We start from the raw sequence: 23,573 nt of genomic DNA, 5'->3' as shown, positions 1-23,573 counted from the left end.
GTCATATTCAAATACAACAACTTGCCTATTAATCTTTGATACATTGTTTGATCTACCAAGGGATCCTCTGTCTCTGTCTGACCCTTCTTTACATGGTCATCATATAATTTTGATGTTAGTTTAACATTGATGCCAATAGGGGTTCCTGCAGGTTTGGTTGCTGATAAGCCAACCTCAGATATAAGCTCAAGAGCATACTTTCTCTAATGCATTAATATGCCATCTGTTGATCTAGTGAATTCAATTCCTAGGAAATACTTTAACTCACCCAGATCCTTCATCTTGAATGCTAGTTGCAGTGTCCTCTTTGTGTCTTCTACCAGCTTTAGGCTACTGCCAGTTATCAACATATCATTCACATACACAAGTACTATAATGATCCCCTCTTCTGCTTTGTTAATAAACATGGAATGATCATGTTGGCTTTGTTGAAACTTCAGTTTAAGTAGTGCTTCAATCAGTTTATGATTCCATTGTCTAGGGGCCTGTTTGAGACCATAAAGGGATTTGGTCAGCCTACATACCTTATCCCCTTGACTGACAAACCCCTTTGGCAATTGCATATAGATCTCATCATCTAAGTCACCATGCAAGAAGGGATTAAACATATACATTTGATGGATATGCCAATGCCTTGAAGTTGCAAGTGACACAATGGTTCTGACTGTGACCATCTTAACTACTGGAGAAAAAGTTTCCTTGTTCTATCCCTTCCTGTTGGCTATACCCCTTAGCCACCAGCCTTGTTTTAAATCTCTCAACCTCACCAGTAGATATATACTTGACTTTGTAAATCCATCTACAACCTATAGGTCTCTTGCCAGGTGGTAGATCAATTATCTCCCAAGTATGATTACTTTCAAGGGCCTGAATTTCAGACTGCATAGCATCCACCCACCTTTGATCTTTCACAGCTTCAGAGTAGGTTCAGGTTCTTTGATTATAGAGGTAGCAACAATGTTAGACTGATAGGAATATGAGAGATGATCATAGCTTATATTGTTGCAAATGGAGTGGGGAACAACCTTATTGAGAGGGCATGAGACAAAGTCTTTCATCCAAACTGGAGGTTGTTTATGTCTAGAGGATCTTCTAGACTCAGAAACCAACCTAGAACCATTAGGAATAGAATTTGCTACTACTTCATCAGGAGCCACCTCAGGACCAGGTATTACATTACTTAAAGGCAACTCAGTCTCATCATGTGGAACTCGAGAAGGGCATGCAGTGGTAGGACACTGAAGGGACAACATGTAATCTAGACTAGGAGTGGCTGCAGAATCATGTAGAGAGTCTGGGAATAACTTCTCTTGAGCAGGACTAGACACCTGAGCAAAATGGAACTGATCCTCTCTAAAAACCACATCTCTACTTACAAAAAATGATATTTTACCTAGATCAAGGAGAATATATCCTTTCTGAATTTCAGAGTATCCCATGTGAACTGCAGACCTGACCCTTGGCATTATTTTTTCATGTTCAGTCAAATGTTTGGCAAAGTACAAACATCATATAGTCTTGAGGTGAGTCAATACTGGTTGTCGACCATACAGCCTCTCGTAAGGTGTCTCATACTTAAGTACACTACTAGACAACCTGTTAATGAGATAAGTGGCAACTAACACACATTAACCCCAATATCTCAATGGTATGTTAGCCTGAAATCTGAGTGCTCTTGTGACCTCAAGTAAATGCCTATGTTTCCTTTCAACAACACCATTTTGCTGAGGAGTATGAGGACATGATCTTTGATGCAGAATGCCCATTTCCTTGAACATACTTATACACACTGAGCACCATTGTCATACCTTAAAATTTTGACTTGTTTCTCAAACTGAGTTTTAACAAACAAAAGGAATTCTTTAATAGAAACACACACAACTGACTTATGTTTGAGCAAAATAACCATGTCATCCTAGAGAAGTCATCAACAATGGTAAGAAAATACTTGCTACCATCAACTGTAGGTGTAGCATAGGGTCCTCAAACATCAACATGTATCAAATCAAAACAAGCTGTAGTTTTTATACTACTCACAAGAAAAACTAATCTAGTTTGTTTAGCATAAGGACATACAGAACAATTAGTCACTTTACACATAGTTTGTTGACTTATAGCAAACATCCTTGCAAGAACTGCAGAAGACACATGTCCCAGTCTTTGATGCCATAACTCCATGTCTACTGCCTTTGTATTATTGACAGTAAATGCAACTTCTTTTCCAGGACTTGAATCACTTTTATTGGTGAAGTGCTTCATTAGTAGATACAAACCACCTTCTTCCTTACCAACTTCCTTCACCTTCCCACTGCAGAGCTCCTGAAAAACACATAAGTTAGAAAAGAATGTGATAGAACACCCTAACTCCTTTGTGAGTTGACTGATTGATAACATATTGTACTTGAAGTCAGGAACATGCAATTCATTAGTGACCAGACTTCTGGTTGATAAAGCACATGAACCAACATGAGATACTTGTATGGTAGTACCATTTAGTAGATACACAAGTTTAACTTCTGCAAGCTTTGACACTGAATCTTCCACCATCATGTCCAAGCTAGAGACCATATGATTTGTTACACCTGTATCAACAATCCATACTTGACTGTGATTAATAACAGAAGAAGTTTTACCTGAAGTACTAGCAGTGTTGCAAGCAGAAACAGTAGAAACATCTGATTTCTGTTGAACCATCTTCAAAATATGATCATATTGGTCTTTTGTAAATGTGCAACCATGTAACATCTGTTGAACCTCTCTCTCAGCTTGACTTATTCTATTTGGAGTAATAGTAGATGACACTTCAGGAGCATGACCATTCATAAGTTGTTGTTGGTTAAGTGAGATTCCCCAGCCAGGTGGAGGAATATTTGTATTGAGACCATATGTAAAGTTGGCATGGGTTGATAGATAATGACTAGAAGGACTGCTAGCTTGTGGACTAGACCCCCCTTGTACCTTCCTTTTGGATTTAAAATCAGGAGGATAACCCACTATTTTATAGCAAAACTCTTTGCTATGACCTTTACACTTGCAAAAATCACATATTAGTAGGGAATTCCTTTTGACCTTCTGATTCACACCAGAGCTACTACCAACACCTGAACTACTACCAGCTTTTGAGTACATAGCAACAGAGGAATCCAAACTGATAGATGTCATTCCCAAACTAGTAGTACAGGTTACCACAACCTTTTGACATTCATCTCCAACTATCATAGAATACACATGATTAATTGTTGGTAATGGATCTAGCATAAGAATCTGACTCCTGGCTTGTTGATAGGATTCATTCAATCCCATTAAAAACTGATATACCTTCTGTCTGTTCATGTGAGTCATAAATTTTGAAATCTCACAATTGCAACAAGGAGTTGGCACTAATATCTCAAACTCATCCCACAGAGTTTTAAGCCTTGTGTAATACTCAGAAACAAATGCAGTACCCTGCTGTATAGAAGATATGTCTTTGTGCAAACTATAGGTTCTAGAACCATCTACTCGATCAAACCTTTCTCTTAGATCAGTCCAAACATCAAACGCACTAGAGGCAAATGCAAGACCACTCAACAAACTTTTGGACACAGAGTTCAACAACAAGGACAACACAATTGCGTTCACCCTTTCCCAATGTCCCCACAATTCTACACCATACATTTCCTTTCTAACAGTTCAATCAATTAACCCACACTTATTTCTTCCTAACAATGCTAAACGAATAAATCTATCCATAGCATATAATTTTCATTACCAAGCAATTGAAACGAAATCAAGCTAATACCACTAACATCAGTAGGATTAAGAAACAGAGGATGATTATAAACAATACCTTGTCCTTGCACTGAACTGCTAGTTTGAGAAATAAAAGTTGCGGATCCATTTTGAGGTAGATCAGTCGAATTACTTTCAGGTGCCATTTATGATCAAATTGAGCTTCAAATCGCGGAAACAAATAGCTAATCAGTATAGCTAACAGTTCAAACACAAACAATACAGATTCCAGCCTTATCTTAAACTACGATATGTGACCACCTTTAACACACTTCCATGAATCAATGAATCAGATAATTGATTCTTTGAACAATACCGACTTCAGCTTCTAATCAGACTGAAGCACAAAGCTCTGATACCATGATCGTAAACTAAAGAAGCTCAATCATGAATGAAAGATTTAGAGAAGAGAATGAGAAAGAAGAAGAAGAGAGGAGATGATTTCATATATCGGCTTAAAGCAAAAATACAATGGAGAGTAGCTATTTATAGAGCTATCCTTGTAACTACTTTGATAACAGTGCATTGAGTTAGTTATATCTAACTCTTCTTGATAGACTAAATTGCCCTTTTTGTTACTAAATAACTATTAACACTAATGTCACCTACTTTACATCACAACAGTTATAGTTGCCCTTTGTCATACTTTTTTGGTTAATTTGTTCGTGTCATCCAACTTTGGACACATATTTATCCCTGGACTATTAAGTTTCATATCACCACTTCTATCATCCTACGTAACACCTACATAGATAAATATATTTAGTTCACTTAAAATTTCCTCCTAATTTAATTATTATGTCCAATCAATATTATAGAGGGACTTCAACTCTAACCGATTGAAAAATGACGAATTAGAAATGGATTCGTTTACGGTCTTACTATGTGGAAATACAATGAAGACTATGAGGTTTTTTGTATTAGAACATTTTTTTACATTCGTGATTTTAGTAATTGGATATATGTTAAGAATAATTAATGGGTTACTGATTTATTAAATTATTTTGTTTGTTATTGTTCAGGTGATGGTACCATTTCAAGCCCTGCTATCCTATGGAATAATCGTTGATGCAGTTTGTCTTGGAAATAAATTTGATGACGTTTATCGCACGGTTGTCCATAAAATTTTTGGTTACCAGATTTTTTCTTAAAAATAATTAGAGCATGATATAAATGGTTCATATAGTAGATCTCACCTTATTTGGGATTGAGTTGGAGTTGAATCAAATTGGAAAACTGATTATTATTTTCTTATGTGTATACCTAATTGAATCATGTTGGATTACATTGAATCATAATATTTTCGTCTACAGATTGGAAGTTTTATTTGTTAAATTGGTGGTTATAATATTGATTGGGTATAAAAGGACAAATATATCCCGAACTATCGTAAATGGTATCCAAATACTTTTCGTTATACTTTTTGGACATTGATGTCCTTACCGTCCAAATTTTGGGACTTATATAACCTTTCTACTAATGGCGGGACACGTGTCGCAATCTAAAACGTCTATCCAAATTTTATGAAATTTCAACCCATAAATAAAAGACCCACCCAGATTAATTAAAAAGCCCACCCAAATTATAACCCAAAACTTCTCTAAACACTTATCATCTTCTCCACCAAATCCAAATTAAAAGGCTTCCATTTTCTTCCACACCAAAACCCTAGAACTCCCCATTCGCACTCCCAAACTCCACCACTACCGAGCAACTTTCCTCTGCCCTCTTACCACCATTGAAGCACCGAAGAAGGTAGTCAAGCTTGGAGTTTCAGCCGCATCTTTGGATCCGCAGTTGTCGTCAATGCCCCTGGTCGAGCAGCAGATGCACCAGTTGTGATTGAGGAAAAGAAATAATTTGATGTAGTATTCAATGAAATTCATAGTAATGCTAAAAATGTGACTATTATATTTAGCTTTTAAAAAGTAATTTAAAAGAATTTATAATGGAGGTCAAATAATTCTTTCTTCTCCTCAACCACAACCACAACTTGGAGGTCAAAGAATTTGACGTGCTCCATTGCTACCAAAGTTTTAGGAGAAAAAAAGTGTTTATAGTGGAGTATTATAAATTATTTTTATAAATATAAATATAACAAAAATTCATCTGACAGTTGCTAACAAAAATTCTTTTAGGTTTGTTTATAATCAATTGAGGATCAAAATGGGTTTATGAAATTGCATTTGCTAACAAAAAATCATGTGGGTCTGTTTATAATGGAATTGAGAATTAAAATGGGTGGATAAAAGAGTAGATGATTTTGGGTTATAATTTGTTTGTGGGTTTTAATAAATCCGGGTGGTTTTTGGGTAGGCGTTTTTAGATCCCGTCGTTACTAGAAAGGTTATATATGTCCCAAAATTTGGACCGTAAGGACATCAGTGTCCCAAAGGTATAACGAAAGATATTTAGATACCATTTACGATAGTTCGGGGGTATATTTATCCTTTTTCCTTAATTCAATTAGGAGGAGATTTTAAGCAGATTATATATATATATAACACCATGTAGGATGATAAAAGTGGAAACGTGAAACTTAATAGTCTAAGGATAAATATGTGCCTAAAGTTGTATGACAGAGGCAAATAAGTCAAAAAAGTATGATAAGGGCAAATATAACGTTTTTGTAAAAATACAAGGGGAAATATGATCCTTTTTCGATTAAAGTACAAAGTCAATAAATGATAAAATAAAAATAATAACTGAAGTACAAAGACATAAATGACAAGACAAAAAAGAAGAACAAAAGAACCACTGGTCCGTGCAAACAAGGGGTATCTCAAGTAAATTATTTGGGTCGTGGTCCGATAAGGATAAATATACGAGTAAATTTCGCAAATAGCTACTATAGAAAATTTAATTAGGCTCCTTAGCTAGAGATTGCATAATTACGGGTTGTAGCTACAATTTCAGTTGTTATGGGCATTCTCTTTTGTATAATTCACATGTTTTTATTAATTTATACAGTTCAGAATTCAATTTTATTTTATTAAAATGAGAGGCAATTTTGATTAAAAATGGTAAACAATTCCATAAATAACAGAATAGTATCTCATTAGGGTTTCATACCAAATATGACTTCCTCCATATTAACAACACGATTCTTTCTAGTTTATGAAATCGACGTGTGTAACTAAAAAAAATCAATTAGTTTCTTTGTTGATTATACAAATCGTACATGATTCAATGAATTCACGTCCTTTTTTGTGTTCTGAATCAATCAAATCAAATTACTTATAGATGAGTTATGTAATTTGTTGAAATTGTATTTGTAACAATATTTATTGAAGATTTGGTCAAAATTGTATATTATTTGATTTGTATTCACTTCGACTTTTTAAATTTTCATAATGAATCCATTGATAATTGATGTTCTGGTGGAAGAACGATTTTCAATTGTATTTGAATTGAATAAGTAAGAAGAAGATATATTTATAATAATATAATTAAGCTATCTTTGTACGTATTTGTATAAGCTAGTACGTACCAGTTTGATTTGTATAAATTGTTGCGCTAAAATGATTGAATGCATCTTCAGGCAGACACTTGCGTAAGTCATCTATTATACGGATATTATTCCATTATACCAATATTTGTATTAACATTGCTTATGAGGGGCATTAATTGGAGCTTGTTTGAGAATAAATTGTACTCCCTAACAAATCATGTCAAAAATGAAATAATCAGAAACAAATCCCAAACATTAAACAAAATATATACAAATATACAATTATGGTAACTATATACAATTTTGGAATTATACAAGGACAAATATACAATTGTGATAACCGTAGACAATTTCAGAATTATACAAATATGAGTACAACGATACAACCAGGGTAACTATATATAATTCAAAATTATACAAATATGAGCACAACTATACAATCAGGCTAACTATACACAATTTTAAAATTATACAAATATAAATACAACTGTAGATCTTTTTTTTTTTGTAATAATAGGATGTTATATTAATAAACTTAAAACATAAGCGTCATTACATCAACAGTGCCCGATGTACTGCCAGCATTCAAATGTAGCCTCTCACATCTATGTGAGCTATTAACTAGATTACATATAGACATTCCTGGATGTTCTACCAACGGTTGATTCTTATCAAAATTAAATGCTTCTACTATAAATATAGGTGGGGTAAACCATTCTTCAACAAAAACTCCATCTGGTAGCCTTCTCCCCCTTTGTGCTAGCTCCCTGAGATCATGCTGGATCATTGGGTTACTCTGTTGTTTGAAATTATATAAATTTCTGAATTATATAAATATCATAAATCTCAAAAAATTGTTTGAAGTTATACAAATATAACCATCAAAACTTTAAAAAGTTAAACAAAAATGAATTAATTGTATATGATGATAAAACTGAAAAATCAAAGAAAATCACCATCATATATAAATACAAGTCAAACGAAGAAGAATGAAACCACCAAAGCAAATAAAAAATGGAAACCGCACAATTGTTGCCCTGAAAATTTGAAATCACGAATTGAGAGAAAAAGAATGAAATTTTCAAATTTTCAAATCTATTTATGTTGAGTGAATTAAGGAGAAAATAAAGTAAAAGGATTATGGAGAGAGAAAATAGATTTTGTATAATAGGTCGAAATTGAAATGACTGCCTTATACAAATTTAAAACGCAACTCACATAATTATCGCTAAATGTTAGTTGCGAATTGTATATAGGTTAAATGGAGTGATTGAAATTGTCACCTGTACTTGCGAGCAACGTTAATGACTTTTGTGTGTGTTCCGAATTCCGATCATTGTGGAATAAATAAAAGGTAACCTCCATAGTTTTCTTCAGTTTGAGGTGAGGTAATCCAAAATCAGACGAACACTAGTGTGACCAGAGCATCGAATGAATACGTCGCAGTATATGGATAAACAGATCATGGATCTATCGAGCTCACTCAGCAACAATGACTTCATCAACCTTCACGACGACCAACATCACATCACCGGCGGTGTAAAGGGGGAAAACCATCCTGTTCGCCCAATTGAATCGTTCCCCAATTATAACATTGATTGGATTCAGGTTGATGGAGCTAGGGCTTGGAATTCTGCTGATACCAAAACCAACACTGTAATCGCTCCTCTCTATCTTTTTTACATGCTTATGTATGTCTATACTTGTATTAGTATCTCAATTAACCGTTTCAATCTGTCTATCTGACCCCACAATGAACACCTGCTTTTGATTTTCTTGTTATGTTGGTGTGAGCTTCGATTTTTCTCTATTTGTTGCAATCTTTGTGGTTGTGGCTAGTTTCCTTTGTTAGTTGCTGTGTTTTCTTATTCTTTCTACTTGGATTTGCTACACTTGAGATGAGGGTCGATAGTGGTACACTCTACTCTCCCAAGGTCCCACTATTGGGATTCCACTGGGTATTTAGTTGTTGTTGTTGCAATCTTTGTGGTTGATTAGTGTTGTTTTGCATGTATGTTGACTCAATATCATTTCCTTCAGTAGGGTTTGGCCAGGTGGATCCTCTTAATTGATTGTCTGTTTCATTTGGATCCAGTACAGTAGGATTCAGTTAACACATGCACGTCCCAACTTGGACTTTTGTTGTTTAATGATGCAATTTGAAGAGGTTAGATATGGTCTGTAGTGAGTGGTATATTATCTGCTTCAGATGTTCAATAGGCTTACCATCGACTTGGAGTTGGATGTCAGGAAACATTTTGTGGTCTAGATGTGACATTTTCGTTTTCACATCTTTTATTGCAATATTATCTTTCTTTTATGAACGCTGAGCTAAATGAAGGCAAGGAAAATTCCTATTGAGATATTCTTCATGTTGATTAGGTAATTCTGAACTAGGATATGCGCTATGGATATTAAACTGCTTAATCAGTAAACAGTAGGACAAGGAAATGGAACTCTAAATTCTTAGGAGGTGTCTAACTGAGTGGTGGTGTTGGAAGCCACATCCTGCTTATTGATGTCTTGCTGTGCATAATGTTCTACTATAAGCTAAACCCTTAGAAGAAGTGAACATTTAAGATTGCTCCTGAAACCCTTATCAAAAAGAATGTTTGCTCCAGAAACTATTGGACTGTAAGTTATTTTTTTCTTTCCCTATATGATTACTTATATTTTCTTTCCTTATGTGATTCAAGTATACACCCTAGGTTTGCTTCTGTTTTTTTTTTTTTGCTTGGAGGGGGAGGGGGATGTGGCACATTCCCTTCTTCTCCAATTTTGTGTGTCCCAATTCTCCTTGTTGGTTGTTTTCTAGATGATCTCCTGCACTATCAAAGGGGGGCTTACCTTCCTTTCTCAAGTTTTTTTTTTAAAGGAAACAGTTGCTCAAGTTGCTGGAAATTTGTGGATGTAATCAACCTACAAAGTATACTGAAATCAGAAAAACGTTAGACAACAAATAATAGATATGTATGTGTAGAATGCTCCCACACATGTTTACCAAAGTTTTTCTCCCTCCTACTTTCTAGGACTGTAGAAGATCTCCTTTCCGCGTAGGTTCACCGGAATCAGCCTTTTTTCCTTCCTGCCAACAGTAACCACCCACATTGTCTTTATTGATAAAAACCTCTTCCCTTTTTATCTCTTGATTAGCTCTGTCTTTGTCATGGGGGAAAACAGAATATGCTCTAATGCTGGTTTCAAGTCTTTTGATATTACCAAATGGACCTCATGCAACCTTAGTTGCGCGGACTCTTCACTTTTGATGTCGCACCCATCTCGGATTCTTCAAAAATACACTACTTTTGGCGAATCCGACACGCAGCCGTTGACATTTTTGAAGAGTCCGAGCAACATAGCATGCAACAATATCTGGGTTGAGTGGGTTGAGAAGGATAACCCTCGGCAAGAAGATTATGGAATGGGTCTGCTTTATTCTTAGGGAGGATTCAAATGACCAAAAGAACATGGTGAGGAGATGGAGGAAAAAGGATCAAGTGGCTAATATCTATGGTACGAGGAAGTATAATGACCATGGTAGGTACATGAGTATCCTGTCTCTCAAGGGAGAAGCTAGATCAGTTATTCTAGTCCCTGAAATCTGAATTAGCCAGCAATGCAGGCTGGTTTCCTTTGAAGGAACCTCAGGTCTTCATATCAACTGGAGGAAAAGCCATATTTATCCCATTAAGTATGTTCCTAATTTGGAGCTTTTGTCTTCTTTTTTAGGAGGTTAAGTGGGTCAGTTACCCATTGTCTATCTTGGGATGCCACTGGGTGCAAAATCAAGATCCAAAGAGATATCAGATGCAGTTTTGGAGAAGTGTGAGCCGTGTTATGTTATCAAAGGCGCGCTTAAGCCCTAAAGCAACGCTCAAAACGTGTTGAGCGCTTCGCCTCGCTTTATGTGCGCTTCTGTGTCGTCAAGGTTCTAAGGCATACTTATCCTTGCCAATGAGCCTCTCTTGAAGAGGCGACACTAAACAATTGATATTTCACGTTATCATAATTTATTTTTTCAATTTGTTTGTTCATATATACACCAGAGTAAGACGGTGGCTGAGATGTGGTCACCTCAAGGTTGGGAGCTAACCTTAAGGATACTGATGAATGACTGGGAAATACCTAGATTAACTGAACTTTTTAAACATCTCAAAACTTCTTAGAGGTTGCAAGAGGGGGAGTTGTGGACTGGACACACCAAGGGACCGTATAAAGTGAACTCAGGGTATAAAATTGTCATTACTACAGAACCACAAAACTTTATCTGGCCTTGGATGGAAACTCATCTGGAAAGTAAAGTTACCACATAAGGTTGCTTGCTTTACTTGGTTGTTATGCTTACACATGAGAACTTGATGAAGAGGCATTATCTTAGCTTTAAACTGTCGTCTATGTGGGACTGAAGCTGAAACTGTAAGCATTTATTTTAGCATGTGAAGTCACAGGTCAGCTATGGAAGATTTCTCAAAATCTCAGGGGCATCTCCTGGACAATGCCTAGTAAGATTGTTGACACTGTTTTTAGCTGGGAGGAGGCTGGGGTTGGGGCTAAGAGCAGAAGAAACTGGAGGGTAATTCCAGCCTGTATTTGGTGGACCATCTGGAAAGAAAGGAATCCCAGATATTTTGAGAACAGAAGTAGCACTATACAGAAGATCAAGCTGAACTGTGTTCTGCTATTTTGTTTCTGGTGTACAAAGTCATATCCTGAAGATACAGAGACAATCCTGGATGTTTCAGATTCATGTTAGGATTGTATCCTGTTTCACCTTGTTTTTTATTATTTTCTCTTTTGCACTTTCTTTTGTAAAGGGTTCCCAAGTACTGGTTTATAATACAAAGTTGTTACCTGTTAAAAAAAAAAAAACAAGGTATACTGAAATTTTTCTCATTCTGGCACATCTAGATGAAGAAGCATCAAAGAAGATACTAGTATATGAAAACAAAGCTTTTACTTGGCCTTTATTTATGCATAGGAGAGGAAGTAGGTCAACTGATCTTTCTAATTTTCCAATTATCTTTTGCTATGATATGATTCTCAATTTGAAAAGCATCAGCAAGGAAAGACTATGTTTATGCTTCTCTTAGTACATGTCCAGGGTACTCCTCCTATCAACTGATCTTTCTAATTTTCCAATTATCTTTTGCTATGATATGATTCTCAATTTGAACAGCATCAGCAAGGAAAGACTATGTTTATGCTTCTCTTAGTACATGTCCAGGGTACTCCTCCTATCAACTGATCTTTCTAATTTTCCAATTATCTTTTGCTATGATATGATTCTCAATTTGAACAGCATCAGCAAGGAAAGACTATGTTTATGCTTCTCTTAGTACATGTCCAGGGTACTCCTCCTATCTGCACTAGTTGATTGTGGAATTTTGTGGCACTAGTGTTCTTGTTTTTATCTGTTTCTCATTTCTCTTGCTATTCATGTGTGTTATGCTGAATCCTGTAGTTGGAGTTTGACATGCATTGTTGGGTCAGATTTTGGAAATATACATACATTCTGTCAATAATAGGGATTCTGTAATTGTTATTTCTCTAATTCAATGCAGAATTATAGTTCTGCTGACTCAATAGAACCAGCCAAACTCATCGTGGAGAAAGATTTGAGCACTATTGATGCATCTTTGTTATCTGAAATTGATCATACTGTGAAGAAGTATGCTGATAATCTTCTACATGCAATAGAGAGTGTGAGCGCTCGACTATCACAATTAGAAACTAGAAGTCACCAGATTGAAGCTTTTGTTGTGGAACTCAAGTTGTCTGTCGATAATAACCATGGGAACACTGATGGAAAACTAAGACTGGTGGAAAATATTCTCAGAGAGGTATCATCTATTCAGTTTCTTCCTACTTTGTTCTTTAACTAAACTGCTGTACAGCTGGGCAAGTGTAGGCTGCATTTTTTGGGATCCTTCGTTGATTAAAGTTGCACTTATCTTATTCATATACTTATCGTTTTCTCGTGCTTGCTGATTACACTAATCTTAGGAATTTCGCACCCTGCCTTTTTGTATTACTGTGTCATCTTAAGTATCATTCTTTTAGAGAAATACCCTCGGCATAAATATACTCTTATTGATACAATCCAGTCTTGCAAGGAGAGAATTCTCTAATTATGTTAGGTGGCGGAAGTAATTCTCTAGGTTTTGAGCTATAGAGATGTTTCGTGAATTGTTCTCAATTTGCGTCACTGCAATGGTTCCTGTTTCCGAGTTGCGTCATTATGTATTGCGCAACACCATCTAGGGCCTTTTAAAAACTTTGCATCCATAGTCTGTCAAGTGTTTTCAGCACTAAATTCATCATTGTTCTAAGCTTGAAGAAGTGGATCTTGAATTTCAAATATAAAAAATAAATTTTAAATCAAGTGGGGGTTGTTGGAAAAATTTGAAAACATTGTCAGGGATGAAGATTGGTAGTCTAAACTTAAGCAAATCTTCAGATATACATGTTACATTTACTTCATCAAAAAAAAAAAAACTTCAGATATACATGTTTGGCCTTGGCAAGCCAAACTTCAGGCGCGACTGTCGGATTTTTGGCCTTGGCAAGTCAAACTTCAGGCAAAATGTTGGAAGTTTGGTCATGGCAAGCCAAACTTCAGGAAAATATGTCAGGATGTTTGTTGCCAATTTTCAAACATGAATTTTGCAATTTCAGTTGTGTATGCCTGAAGTTGGTTCTAAAGTGGATAAACTTGCTAATTTTTATACACGGTTAGGCTTAAAGGTTTTCCCAAAATCGGCTATCTATGCACTGGCCCCTTCATATTCTAGGTGGGCCCTGGCCTATAGCAGTGCAACTATTACTTTAAAGATTTTGCTAAAAACAAAGATATCAGCATTTGAAAATGGATAAATGTTATTAAGAACTGAATGGATTTTTTGGAATTCTTTTTATTTTCTGAAGTTGGGAGAGAGGATATTCTTGGATGCTCCCTATTCTGGAAGGAGAGAATCACGCCTATAGCATGTTGAATAAAATTTATGATGATGTTCATTTGGTGATTGCTTGAAGAATTATTTGACCTTGCTTCTATTTCTGTTTTATACTAGGCAAGATCAAATTTTCAGTTACCTGTCAAAGCAGATTGAAAAGTAACAAAAAAATTGAAATTGGACTAAAACCAAAAAAGAAAAGGAGAAGATGAAATTCGAAATTAAAATTTTAGCTGCTTCCCTTTTCTTTTTGTATCATCCTAGTGAACTATGTTATTTTCTTGTTACATAAATTTCATGTAGGTGCAAGATGGTGTACAGGTCATAAAGAATAAACAGGATATAATGGATACTCAACTGCAGCTCACAAAATTGCAAGTTCCAAAATTTGAGCAGGAAATAGACACCCACAATACTACACATGTTGACTCAGCGCATCATAGGGCATCTGCTCCTCTTCAATCTCACCAACAATTTCCTCCTGTTGCGCTTGCTCAATCGCCTTCTCCTCTTCCTCCACCAAATGCTCCACCACCCCCTCTGCAACAGAAAATTCCACCTCAAGTTGAGCTTCAGGACCAGTTTCCCCATAATCCAATTCCTTCTGGCACTCAACGAGAAACTTACTTCCAATCAACTGGTCAAGCACCAGAAAACTCTAGTCAGCAGTACCAACAGTCTGCACCACATCAGCAGCGACAGACTTCTATCCCACCACCTCCACATCAACAGTATCAGCCTTCCCCTTCATCATTGTACTCTCAGCCACCTCCACCTTCTCAAACTCATCCGCCTCTTCCATCTGTTAATCCCTCACAACCTCAACCTCCATTGATCCATCATCCTGAGGAGAGACATTTTATAGCATCGCAGACCTATCCACTAGCAAACACTAGTCAATCTCCCTCTCATCCATCAAGTGGAGTCCCTGTGTCCCATCAGTTTTATGCAGCTCCCCCTAATATGTTTGAGCCCCCATCTAGCAGACAGGGTCCTGGATTTGCCAGTGCATATGGCCCATCAACTGAACCTGGTGAATCTTATCCTTATAGCGGGTCCACAGTCCAGTATGGCAGTGGTTACCCGTTGAAATCACAGCAACTTGCTTCACCCTCAATGGGCCAGAGTGGTGGAAATGGTTACCCACAGCTTCCCACAGCAAGAATATTACCTCAAGCGCTGCCTACTGCTTCTGCAGTTAGTAGTGGGTCTAGTTCTCCTCGTACTGGAAGTAGAGTTCCTATTGATGATGTAGTTGATAAAGTGACAAATATGGGATTTCCAAGAGACCAAGTAAGAGCAACTGTGCGGAGACTGACAGAGAATGGACAGTCAGTTGATTTGAATGTGGTGTTGGACAAATTGATGAATGGTGGGTAAGGCCAGCCGCCACAAGGCTGGTATGATAGGTGACATGTTTCCACTTCATGTTTCTCTACAGAAGTTTGAGGTACATATATGGAAATAAAGAAAATCACAGACCAAATTTGGAAAAAGGACAATCTCTGTTTGGATTTAAACGGTCTCTGTTTACTTCTGTCATATAACTTCTTTCTTGTGCTTACAGAGTATTTACTGTTTATTAATATGGTATTTCCTTCCCCCATTTTAAACCTTTCTTCTCTCTTTCATTTAATATGTACAAAGCATGTTTTGTTTACTGTTTGGCCACCACTATTATTACAAACGACGGCAAAAGTAATTCCAATAAGAAGATGCCACTTCTTTGAATCTCAACTTGAAGGAGTCGGATTAGTTTCAGCAATGTGAATTAAATGCTGAAATTAGTTAGTTTAGACTTGAGAGAAAATGACCAAAATAGTCTTTGATGTGTGGAGATTGAGCTGTTTGGATTAAGCTTAAAAGTTGGTCAAATTTACTTTTAAGTCATTTTTAACTTTTAGGAGTTATATGTAAAAAGATGATGCATTTGGTTCCAACTAGGCGTGTTAAATGGGTTGGTTGGACTGAAATTAGAGAAATTAGAATAGGTTGAATTAGAAATTGGATTAGGTTATGATCCGCTTAGAATTGCCTTTGGCTGAAATGCGTTGGACTTGTGAAGTAAATCAAATTGTGTCATGATCCACCTAATTTGACCCGCTTAATCTCAAGAATGTTAATATATTATTATTTACCTTTTGTCGCCACAATTTGAATTTCAACTCAAAAAAATAATATAAATTCTTGATTTTAAAGTGGAAAGTCACCAAACATTATACAAACTAAATAAACATATATTTAAGTTTACTCACTCGACATGTATTCTATAGAAAAATACAGTTGAATATTTTTTCAGTTATTTTGATCCCAGAAAAACAAATTTTAATTTACAAAAAAAGAAGAAAGATAGATAAATACTAAAAGATATTAAGTAAATAGTAATTCATTGCACCAATGCAACTAAAGAGTCTTAAAAAATGGATAGATCAATACTAAAATATTCATTGCCCCAATGCAACTAAAAAGTCTTAAAAAAATGGATAGATAAATACTAAAATATTCATGGAAAAATTAGCAAACTAGTCAAAAACAACTTAATTAGTAAAAACCTCCATATTTTATAAATATTAGTAAAAATGTCAAAATGTCATTATTTTAGAAATGATTGTGTATCCTAATTTACTTCCTATTTTATCTTACCTTAATTACACATTTCCCAATTAATCCCTTATCATATGTTTAAAATAAAGGGAATATTTTCTCTCTCTCATATTTTTATCTTCCAATTCTTCTCCATTTCAAAGTCCGCCTCTCTCTGTTCCTTCTAGTTTGTTTTTTTTTCCTTTCAGAAATTGGAAAATGTATTTTATAAAGATATTCACACAATTCCTTTGATTAAGGTATGCATCTTTATCCGTTTTTTAAGATTTGTTTTATGATTTTATTTTTGTTTAAAATTGTTGTATGTAGTTGAAATCACGTTTAGGATTTGATAAACTCTAAATCACGCTCCAATGACAGAATCTAAGAGAATTACTAGAGGTATCCAACTTAATCAACAATTTTCTAGCAATTTTCCATCATTTAATCTACATATTACTCAAGAAATAGCAGATAATGTAGGATCAACTGCTAAAATGATGGAAGATAGACTATCAAAATATTATTGTGGATATTTTGTTAGTTTTGATAAAATACCACATATTTGGAATCACCCTTTTCTAGGTATGTACATTGGTATGTATTCAGTAAATTAAGGATATTTTTATACTTTAGATAGTGATGCTATTTCAGATTGTATTAATGAATTCTTATTGGATGATTTTGTATTCATCATGGTATATTTGTTGTATTTGTGTTGTGTGATTTTATAAGTTACTGTACGTATAGGTTTTTGTATTCACTATGCTCTGTATATCATTTTCTAGTTATGGACATTGTACATAAGAGTGTTGTTTGTATCCAATTAAGTAAAGATACATATTAACTTATACATTTGTATTCCTTTAAAACAAATAGTGTTGATATTTCAGATTGTATTCACTCCTTATTATTTGATTGTTTTGTATTCATTATGGCATATTTGTTGTAGTTGTGTTATGAGTTTTACAAGTTACTGTATTTACATGTGTTTGTATTCATTATGCTATGTGTATCATTTTCTAGTTATGGACATTGCAAGAGTGTTGTTTGTATCCAGTCAAGTTAAGATACATATTAACTTTATACATTTGTATTCATTTTAAACAAACAGTGATGATATTTTCAAATTCTATTCAGTATGGCATATTTTGTGTATTCATTAGATCATAATAATTATTGTATTTGTCTGGTGTGGATTATAAGTTACATTGGTATAAATTTGTATTTATGTGATGTGGTTTCTAAGATACAATGTAGTTCAATAAACAAAATAAATAACCAAAAAAATAAACGAAAATACAGTACAATTTTCGTAAAAAATTGTACCCACTCCAATTTGTTTTTCGTAGGGATAAAATTTGATTCGAAAAATTAAAAACAAACAGCCAATGAAAAAAATATGTCTTCAAACAATCCATTATTATTTTCGTATCTCTCTCTTTTTTTCTTCTTCTTCACGAAAGTCGATTTTGGTTCTAAAATCTGATCCGTTGAAGCCATGGTTGGATATAAAAAAAACGTGATTTAATCAAATTCATTTCAACAGAAATTGAGTATTATCAATGAAAATTTAAAAATCGATATTAGAAATTTGATGAATAAGTGGGATGAGTTCTTTGTGTTTTTTTTTTGAATTTGTATTTAGTTTTGAATTTTTGTAACTGATGAGACTTTTAAGCAATTGTTCCTTTTTTTAAAATTTCTCTCCCCTAAATTTCTCCTTTCTATTATTTAATAATTGTATTCTTTAAATAAAACAAATAATAAAAACTTAAATAAGATACATATTAAACTAAAATTCTGACATTTTTACTAAATATTGAAAGTATTGACAATGAGTCCTATTAAATGTTAAAATATTGACATTTTGAAAAATTTCCCAATATTCATTGCACCAATGCAACTAAAGAGTCTTAAAATTGGTTGAATTGGAGATTAAATTGGACTTAATTGGAGATTTTTTTTAGAATGAGTTAATGCTTGAATAAGTTGAGATTTACCCAATTTAATTTTTGTTGAGCCCAACTTATAAAATTTTGGAGGGATTACCTATATTTGAGCTCATTTTGACTAGGGGTGGATGTTTGGTATTTCGTTTGAAATTTCCAAATTTCGAGTTTGATAAATCGATAATTGGTGGTTAAAAGTAGATATCAAATATCAAACTTTTAAATTTCAGTTCAGTAATTTGATAATCGATAAACCAAACTTCGGTACGGAAATATTGTATTGAAGTTGGAGTCCATTGTGTTATAAAAGTTAATCCATTGCTTCAATTAGTTATGTTTTTTTTTTATGTAGATGCATGATATAATAAAGACCAACAAGTTAGAAGATATCAAGAAAATTTTTTGATACAGTTAAAAAATATTCGTGCCAAGAAATTCAAAATCAATATATGTATCCCGAACATAAATGTACAACCAAAACAAATTGTTGCTGAGACAGATCATCTGTCTAATCCTTTTCAGATTTTAATGTGTTGTGACCAGAAAGAGACATGTATACTTCCTTTTTTTGGAACATGTTAAGGCTTTACGCTTTAACTCACCTTTACAATTCTAGGTGTAGTGACGGAGCCAAAATTTTCAATAAGGAGTGTTAATTGTTATAGTAAAAAAAGGGCTAGCAGGCTAGAACACATGACCTTTGAGAACTTTTACAACACCTTAACAAATGCACTGAATCTTCATCTTGTGCTAAGAGGTGTTAATATATATATCAAAATTTGACCTATATATAATGTAATTTTTCGACAAAGAGGTGTCACTTGATACTACTCGGACAAGGGTAGCTCCGCCCCTGATTCTGACCAAATGTAAAGCTATGTAATAGTAAGTAGTACATAGGAAATACTATCGACCACAATATTCTCAATATTTCATCACTTTGTAGTTGATCAAAAGTTAGTACCAGTAAAAGAGGAAAATTGAATGACAATTTCTTTTGTTAGCGCCTCAGGATATATATATGTATTTTAGTTGTCTATGTTTAATTTTTAATTTTCTCCTTGCACTTGTATTGAAGGATCTGTTGATATATGACCTACTGATATTCAAGAAATATAAAATATCAAATGGTTCTAATGTCTCGTACCAAATTCACCCGAATATCATAATTCTAAATTTTGCTATCGAATATTGAATTACCAAATATTAAATTATCAAAAAAAAATTTGATTTGATAATTTAATTTTTAATATTTTATATCCAGCCATAATTTTGAATACCCTAATCCGAACCCTTAAATTTAACAATTTAACTCAATAAATTCATGAATACTACTTTTGTTTATGAAAAAAGAAAAACGTTGCTCTTCTCACTTCCTTTTCAGAGTTTCAATTCTCTCTTTTCATATTTTGTGTTTTGCTAGCGAAAAGAGATATATTACCTAATCACCATTTTATGATGAGAGAGATTAAAGAAGCTCACCCGAATCGAAACTACCTACCTGAACTAAGTCGGTTTGATCAAAGGTCAACTATAGGTTCATGAAATTCTTAACAAGTATTGATTTAAATTGGTCAGCACATTCAATTTTGTCTCTAATTGGAGAGTTGGTTAATTGATTCTTAAATGTAGAGATGGATTCAAAAGTTACATACATGAAAAGCGTAGATTCGATTTGATCCAACTTATCACCAAAATATTGATAAATTGATATTCTCTTATATAATAAGAGAGAGTTTGTGGTGAAGCAGGCATGTCTCCGCCGACGTGGCTTGCTTTAGCGTGTTCCAAAAAAAAAAATTAAAATAATTATTCTTTTGTTCTACTTTAATTTAATATTTTTTTAAAAAATTTAAATTTAGTGGTCTGAGGACCGTTTTATTTAGCTAATGGTAAAAAACCAAGGTCCAAAAAATAAAAAAATACTAAAAAACAGGCCCAATGCAAAAAGGAAAGTAATACTTTTGTAATAATCTCTTGATGACTGCTGAAAAGATTTGACAACTCTGTCTTCATCTTCACTTCCGTTGTGTCGGTGAAAAATTCAGCTCACTTTCAACTTGACTGCTGGTGTATGTTCCTTGGTATCTCCCGCCGGGTATGGATCCTCAAAGGACTGGAATCAGATCTGGAAGATTAGGTAAGCCCTAAACTTTCTGTGTTGCCTTCCGTGGGAGTTTTGGCGTCCTCTTTGCTCACTTCTGTATTGTCCTCCCTGTTACTTACTTGCAATCTACTATGTCTGTGTGTTGTGAATTCATGGCTTATATACAATTTTGTAATTATATTGCCTTCCATGTGCTTTACTCTCCCCATTCCTTTATGCTTGTATATTGTCATTGTTCCTGTCTTTGTGCGTTGATATGCTTGTTTCTGATTCTCAAATTAGGCATTTGTGCTTTGTCCATATTGATTAATCTCCTTATGTTGCTTGGTAGCTCTTAAAAATTGTTGTACTCTGTTGTGTCTTGTGTAACAATCACCTCATTTGCTAGGGAATCTGCCACTGTATTCCCTTCCCTAAAGATATGGATGATCTTTTAATCTAGCTGATGCAATCTCTTTCTAATATCTTCTACCCTCTCAACTATTTCCCATGGCACCTTCAACTGACTTAGGATCATCTTTTTTAGACTTAAGGAGTCTGTTTCTATTGTTATCCCCCTCAGGTCATTAAAATAACTGTATTCTAATGCCTTATGTATTGCAAGAACTTATGCCCCTGTATTGGTTGTAATGCCTATCCCTTTTGCTCTAGCATATCGTAGGTCTCCCCTTTCATCTCGAATACAGAAACTAAAAGAGCTCATTCCTGGATTGCCCCTACTTGCTCCATCAGTATTATATCTCAGCTTTTGAGCCACTGGTGGTTTCCATAAAACATTGTGGACATATAGTTTTGGCCTATACTCCTTTATTTTAGTAATGAAGTCTGGCCAGTCTCTTCTATTAAGTCTTATCCATGGGTAAAGTAGCTTTACTACCTTTCTGATCATTTCCTGTATTTGTGACACCATTTATGTGAATGTGGTGTTACCTCCGTGCTTTATGTTATTTCTTATTTTCCTTAATGTCCACATTATTAATGTTGTCATAGCTCTATATATCACTTGTAGCTTTGGTGGGGCATCATGGTTCCACCAAGTGATTATGAGCTGTTGCAGATGCATTCCTATGTTTATACCTGCAAAAATAGCAAACTACCTCCAGTGGCTATGGGGGTTGTTAGGAAAAGATGTGTCATAGTATCCTCCAGTTTGGTCTGCCAACACCAGCATCTTGATACAATTAGGATTCTCATTCTCCTTAGGTTGTCATCAGTAGGTATCCTCCTCTTCCATACCTTCCATAAGAATAAGTTCACTTTAAAAGACACTCTTTTGTTTCACAACAGATCATAATCTCTTCTTCTTTCTTTCTTCTTTCTCATCTGCTGCCAGGCAAACTTGACAGTGAAAGCTCCCTGAGTATTCCCCATCCACCAAGGTGTATCATTTCCTTCACCAACTGAAGGCTTGATACTTTCTATAATGTATTCTATGATCTCCTGTGATAGCCTTGTTAGCAGTTTTGTCTCATCCCAGTCCCCTAAGTGATGAATGTTTTTATCTTTATCTCCTCCTCCCTTGTATTGTCCCCTTCTATAAAGTACAGTGCACCATGCTTTGTTAAATTGTCAAAACAGAAACTTGAGTTACCTCCTCTTACTTGCCACCATATATTATGCTCCACCTCTTCTCTTACTGATGTCATTTTTCTCTAAACATGTGATCCCCCAACACCTATTGCCAGGGTTGGATGAACTATCTTGTAGTATTTATTCCACATATATATGCTCCACAATGAAGTAGATGTCCTGAAGTTCCACCATAGCTTAGCAAAAAAAAAAAGCATTAGACAAGTCATGAAGTGATCTGAATCCTAAACCTCCTTCTTTCTTAGGGTAACACATGTTCTCCCAGGAGACCCAGTGTTTACTACTAGCACCAGCGTGGTTACCCCAAAAGATCTTAGCAAAAAGTTTGTGCAATTGAACTAGGACACTCTTTGGAGGATTCATAGCTGATAAGATGTAAATTGGCATGGATTGCAAGACATGTTCTATCAATATGTATCTCCTTCCAAATGATAGTAATTTGTTTTGCCAAGAATGCATCCTTTTGGCCACCTTCTTTATGAGTACTTCAAAGTGAGATTTGTTTTTCCTCCCATAAAACATAGGACAACCCAGATAAGTGAATGGAAAAGAACCCATTCTAATTCCAGTGATCCTCCTAATCTGATAGCTCACCCCAATAGGAACCTTCTCATGGAGATAGACTAAGCTCTTATCCAGATTTATCAGCTGTCTTGATACATCTTCATATTTTCTAAGTACCTTCATCATTTTTCTCATAGAGGAGGGTTGTCCTGAGCAGAACAAAATAGTATCATCTGCATATGATAAGTGGTTGATTTTGGGATTCCATTTAGGCATTCCATATCCTTTATACTCTGGATCTTCAAACAAATTATTTAGACTTCTGGCCAATACTTCTACAATAATTATAAATAGAGTGGAGGATAAGGGATCCCCTTGTTTCAAACCCCTAGAGGATTGAAAAAAAGCCATAAGATTGCCTATTTATTATTACTGAATACCAGTTGTTGCTAAGCAGTCTTACTATCATATCTATAATCCTCTCAGAGTAACCAAACCTTCTTAGAACTTGGACTAGGTATTTCCATGAAACTCTGTCATATGCCTTTGTCATGTCCAACTTTACCACCACATTGTACAATTGATTCCTCCTTGAAATGTCTCTAATGATCTCCTGGGCTAAAAGCACATTTTCAGTTATGCTTCTACCTTTGACAAAACAT

General features: G+C 34.8%; 2 protein-coding genes across 2 annotated transcripts; one reads left to right on the top strand and one right to left on the bottom strand.

The window, feature by feature from the left end:
- Positions 1-908: 908 nt before the first annotated feature.
- LOC107059536 (uncharacterized) lies at positions 909-3,917 on the bottom strand. Its single transcript, XM_015306113.1, has 5 exons — positions 3,752-3,917; positions 2,434-3,644; positions 2,123-2,319; positions 1,536-1,596; positions 909-1,418 (listed from the first exon to the last, which is right to left on the bottom strand). The coding sequence occupies exons 1-5, from the start codon at positions 3,915-3,917 to the stop codon at positions 909-911; spliced, it is 2,145 nt and encodes a 714-aa protein (XP_015161599.1).
- Positions 3,918-8,378: 4,461 nt separating this feature from the next.
- Positions 8,379-15,793, top strand: LOC102603119 (putative uncharacterized protein DDB_G0294196). Its single transcript, XM_006341257.1, has 3 exons — positions 8,379-8,878; positions 12,784-13,062; positions 14,479-15,793. Exons 1-3 carry the CDS (start codon positions 8,654-8,656, stop codon positions 15,553-15,555), a joined length of 1,581 nt encoding a protein of 526 aa, XP_006341319.1. The 5' UTR covers positions 8,379-8,653; the 3' UTR covers positions 15,556-15,793.
- Positions 15,794-23,573: the final 7,780 nt, after the last annotated feature.

Source organism: Solanum tuberosum, unplaced genomic scaffold, assembly GCF_000226075.1.
Source record: "Solanum tuberosum cultivar DM 1-3 516 R44 unplaced genomic scaffold, SolTub_3.0 scf00024, whole genome shotgun sequence".
Taxonomy (NCBI): Eukaryota; Viridiplantae; Streptophyta; class Magnoliopsida; order Solanales; family Solanaceae; genus Solanum; species Solanum tuberosum.
This window is presented reverse-complemented; position numbering and strand designations above follow the sequence as displayed.